Source organism: Anomaloglossus baeobatrachus, chromosome 7 (genome assembly GCF_048569485.1).
Source record: "Anomaloglossus baeobatrachus isolate aAnoBae1 chromosome 7, aAnoBae1.hap1, whole genome shotgun sequence".
Lineage (NCBI taxonomy): Eukaryota > Metazoa > Chordata > Amphibia > Anura > Aromobatidae > Anomaloglossus > Anomaloglossus baeobatrachus.
The window spans coordinates 19538275-19553373 of record NC_134359.1 but is presented as its reverse complement, the minus strand read 5'-3'; the positions used below and the strand labels follow the sequence as shown (position 1 = coordinate 19553373).

At 46.4% G+C, this 15099-nt stretch overlaps 1 protein-coding gene across 3 annotated transcripts in view; it reads right to left on the bottom strand.

The window, feature by feature from the left end:
- PTPRN (protein tyrosine phosphatase receptor type N) overlaps window positions 1-15099 on the bottom strand; it is a 94392-nt gene that overhangs the window by 62508 nt on the left and 16785 nt on the right. For all 3 annotated transcript variants that reach the window (XM_075317107.1, XM_075317108.1, XM_075317109.1), the window contains exons 6-9: window positions 10986-11322; window positions 8814-9002; window positions 8616-8650; window positions 3132-3472 (exon numbers count right to left, since the gene is read on the bottom strand). In XM_075317107.1, the coding sequence (XP_075173222.1) occupies window positions 3132-3472; window positions 8616-8650; window positions 8814-9002; window positions 10986-11322 (902 nt within the window). The remainder of the gene's footprint in view (window positions 1-3131; window positions 3473-8615; window positions 8651-8813; window positions 9003-10985; window positions 11323-15099) is intronic.

Below are 15099 nucleotides of genomic sequence, written 5' to 3'. Positions count from 1 at the left end.
AGCAGATTCTATACATACCTTTAGTTGTGAGATCAGATGTATACTTTCTGAAATACAGGCAAGTAAAGTTTATGAAATGCACTGTTACTTGATTGACAGCAGCTACGGAATATATAATAGGGGGGTCGGGTTTTGCTAGTTATTCCTGCCCCTGTCTGCTGCCTGTCTTTCCTCCTTCTGGAATAACAGAGACAGGGGGGAGGAAGGACAGGCAGCAGACAGGGGTGGGAATAATTAGCAAAACCCAAGCCACCTTTCCGTAGCTGCTATCAATCACGTAACAGTGCATTTCACAAACTTTACTTGCCTGTATTTCAGAAAGTATACATCCGATCTCACAACTAAAGGTATGTATAGAATCTGCTTGATAGCGCCAGTATAGCACTGGCTTTAGTTTATACAGGAAAATCCTGGTGGCTAGTCCTCTTTAAAACTAGAAATGGAAACAAATCTGAATTTGCATTAGCAGAGATTTTACTTGAGGGACCTTCTTACAACTAGAGGTAGGTCTCTAAGTCATTAAAGGGGACCTATTAATAGTATAATTATTATATATGTATTCACTGCCCCCATTCATCATTTTCATTCTTCTTAATCACTTTTTTTTTACCATGTGGTTTTTGTTATAATTTTTTGCACCAAATTATGCAGATGAAGAATTTTATATAAAATAAAAAATGCTCTTAATTTTTGTGTTTTTGGGATTATTTAGTGCAAAGTAGTAGTAGTAGTAGTTCCGCTAAAATGTTGCAAAATTTCAAGTGTAATGCTACAGTTGACCTCTAGTGGCCGCTCTATCTACCTCTAATGACGAAAAGACAATCAATGATCATCTTTTCTGTTATTATTCGGTATCTGACCCGTATCATCGTGCTGCATTAATATTAGAGGTGAATGTACAAATAAATCATTCCTAGTACGGCAGATTGTGGTAACGGTGTAAACATGTAATGATCATGTATGCAGAATATATCAGTATATACTGTATATGTGTATAATATATGCATACATATAATGCATATCTCGTTTCAAAAGGTATTGAAGCATAAGCGATAGGGCACACCATAAATATCAGACCTGTGGGGGGAATATTCCCACCAATCCTTTATTTTTGGAAGCTAATTATTACCCCCCCTCCACCCCCGCTCATCCTCCTCGTGTTCCCGGGCTTGGTTCGTGCACTCATTGGCGCTGCTCAGGAATAATTGCATAAAATTACAGCAATTACACTTATTGACTCTCATCATCTGCTTCTGCTGTGCCTGGCAGCTCATAATCTGGACAATATGTACCACTTATTCAAGGCCGGGATGAGGTGAAAGTGACGTTAAGAGGGCGTAAACAACTCCCCACATACTCCATAAAGATTTCAAATATATTCCTCCAGGTTTCACCAGAAAAAGTAAATGGGGTACTACATCTATGTAAATTGCTACAGTGCCATCAATCAGCCATAAAAGTGAGATTTTTGGGGCAAGAAAAGAGTCAATAAGGGTCATAAATTTAATAATAGATGTATAAAACTGTATTTAGTGAGCTCCCTCTAGTGGTGGCTGTATAATCTGTATGTCATGAGCTCCCCCTAGTGGTGACTGTAAAAATCTGTATGTAGTGAGTTCCCTCTAGTGGTGACTGTATAAATCTGTATGTAGTGAGCTCCCCCTAGTGGTGGGTGTATAGATCTGTATGTAGTGAGCTCCCCCTAGTAGTGGCTGTATAAATCTGTATGTAGTGAGCTCCCCCTAGTGGTGGGTGTATAAATCTGTATGTAGCGAGCTCCCCCTAGTGGTGGATGTATAAATCTGTACGTAGTGAGCTCTCCTTAGTGGTGGATGTATAAATTTATATGTAGTGAGCTCCCCCTGGTGTTGGCTGTATAAATCTGTATGTAGGGAGCTCCCCCTGGTGTTGGCTTTATAAATCTTTATGTAGTGAGCTCCCCCTGGTGTTGGCTGTATAAATATGTATGTAGTGAGCTCCCTCTAGTGGTGGCTGTATAAATCTGTATGTAGTGAGCTCCCTCTAGTGGTGGCTGTATAAATCTGTATGTAGTGAGCTCCCCCTAGTAGTGGCTGTATAAATCTGTATGTAGTGAGCTCCCTCTAGTAGTGACTGTATAAATCTGTATGTAGTGAGCTCGTCCTAGTGGTAGCTGTATAAATCTGTATGTAGTGAGCTCCCTCTAGTGGTGGCTGCATAAATCTGTATGTAGTGAGCTCCCCCTAGTGGTGGCTGTATAAATATGTATGTAGTGAGCTCCCCCTAGTGGTAGCTGTATAAATCTGTATGTAATGAGTGTCCCTAGTGGTGTCTGTATAAATCTGTATGCAGTGAGCTCCCCCTAGTGGTGGCTGTAAAATCTGTATGTAGTGAGATTCCCTCTAGTGGCGGCTGTATAAATCCATATGTAGTGAGCTCCCTCTAGTGGTGTCTGTATAAATCTGTATGTAGTGAGCTCCCTCTAGTGGTGGCTGTATAAATCTGTATGTAGTGAGCTCCCTCTAGTGGTGGCTGTATAAATCTGTATGTAGTGAGTGTCCCTAGTGGTGTCTGTATAAATCTGTATGCAGTGAGCTCCCCCTAGTGGTGGCTATATAAATCTGTATGTAGTGAGATTCCCTCTAGTGGTGGCTGTATAAATCTGTATGTAGTGAGCTCCCCGTAGTGGTGGATGTATAATCTGTACGTAGTAATCTCCCTCTAGTGGTGGCTGTATAAATCTGTATGTAGTGAGCTCCCTCTAGTGGTGGCTGTATAAATCTGTATGTAGTGAGCTCCCTCTAGTGGTGGCTGTATAAATCTGTATGTAGTGAGCTCCCTCTAGTGGTGGCTGTATATATCAGTATGTACTGGGCTCCACATAGTGGTGGTTGCAGATAACTAGATGTTAGAAGCTTTGGGGGGGGGGGGACTACGGGCCACCTAGTGCCCAAATGGTCAGTGTACCCCAAGCTGGCGAAAAAACTGAGAAAATAGCAAACTACTTTCTTTTAGATGCAATAAATAGATTGAATGTTTTTAATTCCGACAAACTCAATCTTTTTGTCTCTTTGAGGCTCAGTGAGTTTCTCCCTCTTCATTGCCCCATTCCCTTCCCCCGGCCTTGATGCTGTCACATGACAGGTACTTACTTCTGATCGGTGAGGATGTACCCATAGTCTTCAGTGGCTACTTCTGGTTTCTGCTCCGAATTTTCAAGGATTTCTGCAATTTCCTGGTAACTTTTCTTCTCGAGGGTCCCCTTCTTTGACCCCTCATTGATGGCGGCCAGCAGATGAGCTTGTTGTTCTCCCATCGTTTGAGCATCAGGTGCCAGATGGGTGGTAATAGAGGCAGGAGTGGCGCTCATGACATTCTCTCCGTCCCTCTCATTGTCCCCCACAGGGGCTGGAGACGTGTCCCCCTGGATAATGTCTGGAGGAGGATAGGGGGGCTGAGCCCCAGAAGAATGCTGCATTTCGCCTTCTGAGATCTGAAAGTGATACAAATGTTTTAGAAAAAATGTATCATGTTTTCTTAAGTGACCCCAGCCTTAAATGCTTAAAGGGGATGTCACCCAGCTTTCCAAGGCTCTGGAATAGCCCATCTGTCTAATCTATATATATAATTGCCTTGTTCTGTCTGTCTGTCTGTCTGTCTTGCTCCAAAATGACATCATCACAGTGACAACCGTCGCATTGGCCGCTCGGCTCTGCCCGGCCCCGCCCCCCCCACGCATTGGCCGCTCGGCTCTGCCCGGCCCCGCCCCCCCCACGCATTGGCCGCTCCGCTGGGACCGGCCCCACTGTGCCCGCTTGGTCTCGCCCCCGCACACTGTGCCCGCTCGGCTACACCCCCCGCACATTGTGTCCGCTCAGCTACACCCCCCGCACACATTGGGCACCTATACACCTCCCCCCAGGACTACTCCACCTATTAGACACCTGCCCCCCAGGACTACTCCACCTATTAGACTCCTCTCCCCAGGATTACTCCACCTATTAGACACCTGCCCCCCGGGACTACTCCACCTATTAGACTCCTCCCCCCCAGGACTACTCCACCTATTATACTCCTCTCTCCCCAGGACTACTCCCCCTATTATACTCCTCTCTCCCCAGGACTACTCCCCCTATTATACTCCTCCCCCCAGGACTACTCCCCCTATTATCCTCCTCTCCCCCCAGGACTACTCCCCCTATTATCCTCCTCTCCCCCCAGGACTACTCCTCCTATTATACTCCTCTCCCCCCAGGACTACTCCCCCTATTATCCTTCTCTCCCCCCAGGACTACTCCTCCTATTATACTCCTCTCCCCCCAGGACTACTCCTCCTATTATCCTCCTCTCCTCCCAGGACTACTCCCCCTATTATACTCCTCACCTCCAGGACTACTCCTCCTATTATCCTCCTCTCCCCCCAGGACTACTCCTCCTATTATACTCCTCTCCCCCCAGGACTACTCCCCCTATTATCCTCCTCTCCCCCCAGGACTACTCCTCCTATTATCCTCCTCTCCCCCCAGGACTACTCCCCCTATTATACTCCTCACCTCCAGGACTACTCCTCCTATTATACTCCTCTCCCCCCAGGACTACTCCTCCTATTATCCTCCTCTCCCCCCAGGACTACGCCTCCTATTATCATCCTCTCCCCCCAGGACTACTCCTCCTATTATCCTCCTCTCCCCCCAGGACTACTCCTCCTATTATCCTCCTCTCCCCCCAGGACTACTCCTCCTATTATCCTCCTCTCCCCCCAGGACTACTCCTCCTATTATCCTCCTCTCCCCCCAGGACTACTCCTCCTATTATCCTCCTCTCCCCCCAGGACTACTCCTCCTATTATCCTCCTCTCCCCCCAGGACTACTCCTCCTATTATCATCCTCTCCCCCCAGGACTACTACTCCTATTATCCTCCTCTCTCCCCAGGACTACTACTCCTATTATACTCCTCTCCCCCCAGGACTACTCCTCTAACACACACACACTGCACAAAACATACCTCCCCCCAAAACACACACACACCCACCACACAAACCGCGCAACACACACACAGCACCACACACACACACACAACGCTGCAGACATACAGCGCTCCACAAACAACGCAACACACAAACAACACCGCTCTCACACCCCCCACACCCAGACAACACCCAGAACATTTACAGCGCCCTACACAAACACTGGCAACTGCACACAACAACATCTATATATATATATAACAAAAATCACACAATAACTACACAATAAATTCTAGAATACCCGATGCGTTAGAATCCGGCCACCTTCTAGTAAATGTAATGATAGCCTTAAGCCCTGTCACACACAGAGATAAATCTTTGGCAGATCTGTGGTTGCAGTGAAATCATGGACATATTGTTCCATTTGTACACAGCCACAAACCTGCCACTGATTGTCCACAATTTCACTGCAACCACAGATCTGCCGCAGATTTATCCCTGTGTGTAAAGGGGCCTTTATGCTCATAGTACTTTCTGGGTGATGTCTCTGCATTGGCTACAATCAGGGTTTGCAACCATCTTTCCCAGAACCAGAATATATGTAATTTTACGGGTACATGTGCATGGGACCTTTCCACTCGAAACCTTCAATAGTAGAAAATCTGCAGTGTCCAAAACCGCTTTAAATTTCGGAGTGAATTTCTGCTCAGGATGAAATCTGCACTGACATCTGCAGCACAAATGGACAAACTGAGGATTTCCCCTCTGCAGCAGTTTACACTGTATATTTTGTGCAATTTTCACATAAATGGCTCCAACTCAACAGTAAGATTTTGTGAAAATTGCAGCAAGAAATGTGATTTGACTGCACATTGTGAATAAGCCCCTCGTTTCTGTCGCGCCCAGAGAAGGGGGGACTCGGTCCCAGGCGGTTGCAAATGGGAATATGACTCTGGTGGCCATTGCCCGGTCCCGTGCCCTGGGGCTTCTTTTGTAAAAGGGGAATATTTACAGGGGTGAAAGTTAGTATACATGACGCCACCTGCGGTTTGCGGTTAAGGATAGAGAACCGCCGCTGCTAAATGTGGGTACTCCCAGAGCTGGTAGTGATTGCAGCAATGGTGTTAGGCCCTCCGCAGGTAGGGCCGTGCCTATGAGATGAGGGATAATAACGGAGACCACACCAGGTTGTCTTTAACAGTCTCTATTCACTCGGACCCAGGAGTTGCTCGTTCAGGTCCCTTGGAGTATCAGTGCCCATGTAGTGACCCAGGTTGCTCTGTCCCCGGCACTCTCTGTTGGTTGGGTCCCCGTAGCGTGGAGCGTTTGCGGCCCGACTGTCCCTTTTGGGGATACAGTCTCCTCCGTACGGCGGGCAGTGCGGACCCTGTGGGGAGGTAAGTGTCCAAACCCCGATCCTAGTTTACTGCTGATGCCCCCGGATTATTTGCTTCGGTGAAGTCCGTGAAGGTGTCCTCACTGGGCAGGTATTTATCAAGCCGTGTAGAACTGACACCTGATCTAGGGCCCTGTGCCCCGTGCGTGCTCCGGTCCCAGCGGTATCTTCGGTACCCGTCCTGGCGACCTCTCTCCTGTGTACCTGGGTCACCGCTGCATGGACCCAGCTCAGGCACGTCCGCACACCTCTCCTGTGTGCCACACTTCTCTAGACTCCTACTGACTGCTGACCCCTCCCACCAGGCTGGTTATATCCATGGTGACCATCCCCTTACATGGTTGACGAGTGGAGTGGAGAACTAGGATTTTGGTTGTGCTTTGGTGGTATCGGCACTGCATCTCCACTGAAAGTTTTGCTCTGTAGCGTGCGGAGGAGATTTTGTAAATCTGATTCACTTTGCTCATAATCTGTGGTGTATTTTCTGTAAATCCACAATATAAAATCTTCTGTGTATCAGTCCTGTGTGAACGTAGCCTTGGACACTGACGGACATGGGCGGAATAGGGCCCCTGTAGAAGAATTGTATATGAGCCCTTTGCAGTCCAACAGCGCCTCATAATGCACAATGCTGCCTACTTTGGAGCTGGATGTGGCCCCCTAACCTCTTGGGCCCCTGTGTGGCTGCACAGGTTACACCAATGATATGTCCACCCTTGCCTTGGATATCACATTGCCTTGTTCTGCCTCCATATTTGTTCAGTGCATTATGGGAAATCTAATATATAAAGCTCAGTGTGTGTATGTGTGTATGTCCGCTAAAGGAATCCGCACCGTCGCATTTACAATCACGAAATTTTGCACAGACACTCCATGTGACCCAGGGAACGTCATAGACTATGTCTTGACAGGAAAATTTAACCCACGCTTTACAGTTACTCTCCAAACTCCTGCCTCCATTAAACTGAATGGAGCAGGGAGCTATAGGCTATTAATAGCAACTGTCAGTGGTTGCTATAGGAACAAAAAAAAATGTTAGTATATAAAGCTGATGTGTGAGCTAATAAGATGTCAGTGGGGAGACAGATAGAGAGACAGAAAGAGACAAACAGACACAGACAGACGGGCAAAGAGACAGCCCTGGAAAGAGACAGCCCTGGAAAGAAACAGCCCTGGAAAGAAACAGCCCTGGAAAGAGACAGACCTGGAAAGAGACAGACCTGGAAAGAGACAGATGGGGAAAGAGACAGATGGGGAAAGAGACAGATGGGGAAAGAGACAGATGGGGAAAGAGACAGACAGGGAAAGAGACAAACGGGGAAAGAGACAGACGGGGAAAGAGACAAAAGGGGAAAGAGACAGCCCTAGAAAGAGACAAAAGGGGAAAGAGATAGCCCTTGAAAGAGACAGACCGGGAAAGAGACAGCCCTGGAAAGAGACTGCCCTGTAAAGAGACAGACGGGCAAAGAGACAGACCTTGAAAGAGACAGACCTTGAAAGAGACAGACCTTGAAAGAGACAGACCTTGAAAGAGACAGACCTTGAAAGAGCCATACTTGGAAAGAGACAGACGAGGAAAGAGACAGACGGGGAAAGAGACAAACGGGGAAAGATAGAGACAGACAGACACACACATATAGAGACAGACACAGAGCTAGAGAGAGACAGACAGATACATATACAGACAGAGATAGAAACAGACAGACAAAGAAAGACACAGACAGAGAGACAGACAGACAGTGACACACAGACAGAGACTGGGAGAGAAACAGAGACAGTTACTATCCCGGGCATTGCCGGGTACTACAGCTAGAGTATATATATATATATATATATATATATATAAAGTGCATCAGATCAAAGGCGTGACTTAAAGCTCCCGAGCACTTGCATGATTTGAGATCTGTTCACACTGAGATTATTTGTGAAATTAGGAGCAGTTTCTGCTTCAAAATCCACATCAAAAACTGCTTGAAATGCTCCTTGAATTCTCTTCCTGTTGATTTTATTGTTCATATAATGAGTTTTTTTGCAGCTTATTTTTGAGAAAAAAAAAAAAAAACGAGTGAAACTTCCATTCTTTGCTGCAGTTTCCCCATGAAATCTTTTGGAAACTTGACAAAAGGCTGCAAAAAAAAAATATCTGGGCAAAAAAGTTGCAAAAACATCTTTAAAATAGTGATAGCTTGTAAAAAACTACATAATTGAAACCCAAAAACTGGCGGCCCCTCTGCTTCAGAGGTAAGTGATCGCATGATAACAGTGCACTCACGCGTTTTGGCGGGCTTCTGTCTCCGCTTCTTGCTCCTGTAAAAGCAACAACATCACATTAGTCCAGAAGAAAAAAAAGTTGTCACCCCCTGGTATAGAAAGAGTCCGATCATCCTCTCCGGCTTCTCTGCGCTGGTGTCAGTCTTCACTGCATATGTGCCATTCTATTCATAAATGATGGGATCTGTGACGCCCTCACCTTGGTTCTGCGGAACATCAGACTGGAGCATTTGGAGCAGGAAGGAGAGCTGCTCCAGCTGAGGCTCGCTGAGCTGCTTCAAGTCCACTCCGTATTTGTCCAGCACGCCGGCCAAGCTCTGCACGTCTAACAAGCCGGCCATCTCCGGCGCTGACTGAGCCTCCGCTGTATTCTGAATCCCAATCGAACCTGTGACATAGAAGATGGATCACTCAATATCTCAGCCCGGACACCGCCATGAGTAATGAATTCTGCACAGAGAGTAATGTATGCGCGGTCCCACCACCGGAGGATAATCACAGGGGGCTCCAGTATCTTCCTCGGACCCTTCACCTTATATGTCAGATTACTCACTGGCTGATAAGACGTATCCAAGGTTAAAGGGAAGGAACAAAGAGTCTTTCCTCATGGATGCCATCATTGTGTGCTGCATGTCACAAGTTTCAGATTTATATTTTGAACATTCAAAATGGAGTAGAGAAGGGGTTAATGCCGCGCATCAGCCCAATGAAGATGTAGAGATGTTGATGATAATAAACTATCTTTTTATTCCATAGGTCTACCCGTTTCGAGGTGAAAACCTCTTCCTCAGGACCAGTGCATCAACAGATGTACTAGTCCTGAGGAAGAGGTTTTAACCTCGAAACGCGTAGACCTATGGAATAAAAAGATAGTTTATTATCATCAACATCTCTACATCTTCATTGGGCTGATGCGCGGCGTTAACCCCTTCTCTACTCCATTTTGAATGTTTATCCACGTGGGGCTGCAGCAGACGCTAGTATCTCATGCACACTAGTGGTTGTGACTTTCACAACTAAATTTGGTGAGTGTATATTCCTATATACCGTACCTATCCATCTGGTATTACACTATTAGCGCTCCATATTTTTAGATTTGCAGATTTATATTTTGGAAATATTTGGAACACCTTGTATCATTTCGTTTATACTTTCCAAATACTTGATACTTTGTGTTGGTGTCACATAAAATATCAATAATACACAGTTAAGTTTACAGGGTATGAATACTTTCTCAGGTCATGTGCGCACTAGAAAGTGACTTTTTCTTAAGAAAAAAACGGACCCTCTGAAAGAATGTCGCACCCAAGGCAAAAACCGCACCCGTTCTTGCCGCGATTTGCCGCGGATTTTCCACAAGTTGGTCCTCGCGGATTTTTACCATTATCTATGGCAAAAACCGCAGGTACCTGCGGAAAAGAAGTGACATGCTCATTAATTCCGCAGCGGAAAATACACGGGTATAAAAAAACCCCGCAGTGTGCGCATAGCATTTTTAAAAACCCATAGGTTTTTCTGGAGAATTGACTGCAGCAATGTTAGACACATTTTATGCAGCAAATCTGCGGCAAAATCCGCGGTAAATCTGCAGCGTGCGCACATAGCCTTAAGGAGCTATATATGCTGAGGATTTTCCATTTGGATTTTCCTAGACATGCAATGCGTTTTCTGCGTGTGCAAAGCAAAAGGTTATCCTGCTTTAGTGGTCAGGACATAATGGTGGGAACACTAAGGCTATGTGCGCACATTGAATTTTTTAGACGCTGCTAAAAACGCACAAAAACGCTCCTGCAGCAAAAACGCATTTTTACCGTGTTTCGGTGTGTTTTTTGGCTGCATTTTGCTGCGTTTTTGATCTCTGCATTTTGCTGCGTTTTTCCTATGCATTGCATGGGGGGAAAACGCAGTAAAACGCAGAAAAGAATTGATATGACCATTTTTTTTTTCAGCTCAAAAACACAGCTAAAAAAAAAAAGGTGTGTGCGGACAGCAAAAATGAAAACTCATAGACTTTGCTTGGGAAGAAAAGTCATGCAGTTTGCAGCGCAAAAACGCATAAAAACGCACCCAAAAAACATGCAAAAACGCCGCGAAAAACGCACTGTGCGCACATAGCCCAACTACCCCCCAGCTTTGCCACAATACTTAAGGCCCCGTCACACACAGAGAAAAATCTTTGGCAGATCTGTGGTTGCAGTGAAATCATGGACATATTGTTCCATTTGCACACAGCCACAAACCTGGCACTGATTGTCCACAATTTCACTGCAACCACAGATCTGCCACAGATCTGCCAAAGATCTGCCACAGATTTATCTCTGTGTGTGACAGGGCCTTTAGCGAACAGCTTGTAATCTGCCCAATCACAGACCTCTGAACGTCCGCCCTCCTTCCTCTCGACTTTCTGGCTGACGCATCTGGTCGCCGTCCGGCACGCGGTTTATTTGACTCATCCTCTCGATCCGCTCAGAACTTTCTGCTACGTCATCTGCAAGGTCGGTGTCCAGGCTCTCACGGGGAAGCTTCCTCCTTAATTCTGACCAAGAATGGTGGATATCACTGGGCCCCTGCAGGGGCAGAGCCGGGGAATCCCGTCCGCCTTCGTACCTCCCATAAATTAGCTTCCGGGTCCCGTCAGGCCAGGTGTGGGTAGCAGTGAAGACGTGCTGTGATGGGTTTCTGGAACGGGTCAGGTCCTGGTAGATCGGCTAAGAGGAATAAGATATTTAGATTCTGTGTTACACCTTTATTGGACCGGATTCACATGTGGAAGATCTGATGAGGATTTTACCTGCGGATTTGCAAAAGTAAAATCCACAGTGGATCCCAGTGCAAAGGGAAGTTTATGAAATCTCATCCAAACTGCAGAAAACTGCAGCATGTCCAAATCTTCAGCAGAATTCCTCCCCATGAGGGTGTAATCCATGGATTTTTCTATGGTTTCGCAAAGCCAAAACTCATCATATCTTTACCATGTGCCCTAAAATATCCCATAGGTCTCATAAATATAGAGTCTCCTCCATAGCCAAAAACATGAATGATAAAATTCTGGTTCTATGTAGTCACCACTAGAGGGAGCTCACTATCCATACAGTATGCAGTGAGCTCCCCCTAGTGGTGACTGCACTTATAGTTTCACCATTTATCTCCAGCTATGCACTGGGAATAGTTTTGTATCGGTAGAATAGAAATGTAAAATATATAACGGAATTAATTAGAACAAAATAATGGACGAGATTAAGAGACAATTACTATAAATGTAGTTGCACATTGTGATTTATAAGGCTTTTATGCTAATGAGCGCCTGCGAGACCTTTAGAAGGTCCGGACTGCTGTGATCATAGACACATTTACTGGTTTTGCTATGAAATATTTCAATATGAAATAGACGCCGTATGTGACATGTATCGTAAAATGTTCCCAATTGTGTTTTTCCATGATGGCGCGTCTCAGCAGAAAGTGATGCAGTGGCAATGACTCATCCGGAGATTATCTGACTCCTGTCTGCACATTGCAAGCCTCAGATCTCCCCGGAGTCACTTCACAACAATATGTTCTGTAATCTGCAGACACGCCGCCATTTACTGTGCATTTACTAACTGCGCTTGGTTGGTTTTTAATTTGAGTGATGGAGGAGAGATACAGAAAGTCAAAACTAGACGGGAAAGAGGGAGCAGCATATAGAAGGAATATTATGTTACTCCATAGCGGGAGCTCTCGGAAATTAAAGTACTTGACAATGAGATGACTTCAAGATTGCTAGACTTTAAATGTCCCTTATGTATTCTAGCAGAATAGTGAGTGCAGCTCTGGAGTATAATACAGGATGTAACTCAGGATCAGTAATGTAATGTATGTACACAGTGACTGCACCAGCAGAATAGTGAGTGCAGCTCTGGAGTATAATTCAGGATGTAACTCAGGATCAGTAATGTAATGTATGTACACAGTGACTGCACCAGCAGAATAGTGAGTGCAGCTCTGGAGTATAATACAGGATGTAACTCAGGATCAATAATGTAATGTATGTACACAGTGACTGCACCAGCAGAATAGGGAGTGCAGCTCTGGAGTATAATACAGGATGTAACTCAGGATCAGTAATGTATTGTATGTACACGGTGACTGCACCAACAGAATAGGGAGTGCAGCTCTGGAATATAATACAGGATGTAACTCAGGATCAGTAATGTAATATCTGTACACAGTGACTGTACTAGCAGAATAGAGAGTGCAGCTCTGGAGTATAATGCAGAATGTAACTCAGGATCAGTAATGTAATATCTGTACACAGTGACTGTACTAGCAGAATAGAGAGTGCAGCTCTGGAGTACAATACAGGATGTAACTCAGGATCAATAATGTAATGTATGTACACAGTGACTGCACCAACAGAATAGGGAGTGCAGCTCTGGAGTATAATACAGGATGTAACTCAGGATCAGTAATGTAATATCTGTACACAGTGACTGTACTAGCAGAATAGAGAGTGCAGCTCTGGAGTATAATGCAGAATGTAACTCAGGATCAGTAATGTAATATATGTACACAGTGACTGTACTAGCAGAATAGAGAGTGCAGCTCTGGAGTATAATACAGGATGTAACTCAGGATCAATAATGTAATGTATGTACACAGTGACTGCACCAACAGAATAGGGAGTGCAGCTCTGGAGTATAATACAGGATGTAACTCAGGATCAGTAATGTAATATCTGTACACAGTGACTGTACTAGCAGAATAGAGAGTGCAGCTCTGGAGTATAATGCAGAATGTAACTCAGGATCAGTAATGTAATATATGTACACAGTGACTGTACTAGCAGAATAGAGAGTGCAGCTCTGGAGTATAATACAGGATGTAACTCAGGATCAGTAATGTATTGTATGTACACGGTGACTGCACCAGCAGAATAGTGAGTGCAGCTCTGGAGTATAATACAGGAGGTAACTCAGGATCAGTAATGTAATGTATGTACACAGTGACTGCACCAGCACAATAGTGAGTGCAGCTCTGGAGTATAATTCAGGATGTAACTCAGGATCAGTAATGTAATATATGTACACAGTGACTGTACTAGCTGAATAGAGAGTGCAGCTCTGGAGTATAATGCAGGAGGTAACTCAGCATCAGTAATGTAATGTATGTACACAGTGTCTGCACCAGCAGAATAGGGAATGCAGCTCTGGAGTATAATACAGGAGGTAACTCAGGATCAGTAATGTAATGTATGTACACAGTGACTGCACCAGCAGAAGAGTGAGTGCAGCTCTGGAGTATAATACAGGAGGTAACTCAGGATCAGTAATGTAATGTATGTACACAGTGTCTGCACCAGCAGAATAGTGAGTGCAGCTCTGGAGTATAATACAGGAGGTACCTCAGGATTAGTACAGGACAAGTAATGTATTGTATGTGCACAGTGACTGCACCAGCAGAACAGTGAGTGCAGCTCTGGAGTATAGTACAGGAGGTAACTCAGGATCAGTACAGAACAAGTAATGTAGTGTATGTGTGTCGCGGGCGGAGGAGGGGACGCCGCGCTCTCCCACTGCTCGGGTCCGGCTGCTGCTGCCGCTGCTCTGTGGTGGCTCGAGCGGTGGGCCGGATCCCGGGGACTCGAGCGGCGTTCCTCGCCCGTGAGTGAAAAGGGGATTTTGATTGTGGGGGTTTTGGTTATTGTCCGTGACGCCACCCACGGTTGTGGTGATATTGGTGACACCACCGCTGCTCTAGACGGGGATCCCGGGAGCGGTGACAGGGAGCAGCTTGGTTGTTAGTCCTCCCCTCAGTGGGTAGGGGGTTGGTTGTCCCGGGGCCCGGTGATGGGGGTAGGGGTGGATGGCAGGCGGGTTACAGGGCCTGGTGAGGTGCAGGGTCGCAGGGGCAGCGCTGTGCCGCACGGCACGGTGGTACTCACTCAGCCAATGATGAAGACACAGTTCTCGGTAAAACTCACGGCTGGATGGACGGGTCCCACTGACGGCTGCGGTGGTTTCTGCTCCCGGCAGGTTGATGGTGACTGCCTTTCCCTGCACCTATGTACAGTACATGGTTCCAATGGGTTCCCACCGGTAACCCGCTCCCCAGCTTGGATATGGGCTGGAGGAGCCCCTTTTGCCCGCAGGCGCTGGCCCTGAGAAACGGTTGCCTTGGCGGTGGCGGTGTCTCCCTCACTTGGTTGGACTGTTGCCTTCTGTCGGGACTTGGCTGTTGGGAAACCCAGGAGGTTCCCTTCACTAACGAATTTGGCAAATTCACGGCGACTCCTAGCCTTGCCGGGGTCCGTAAGCCCCTGCCAGATGGTGCTGGCTTCTCTTTGCGTACCGGTCCGGTACCGCCGGGCCACCGCCCGTCCACGGTCCTTACGGTAGACTCCAATCAGCCACTCCTGCAGACGGTCACCACCGTCTGCCAACCTTGCTGTCTCGCCCGGGCCACACACCCGGACGCTGTCAATTAGTTGCTCCACTACCACTTCTCCT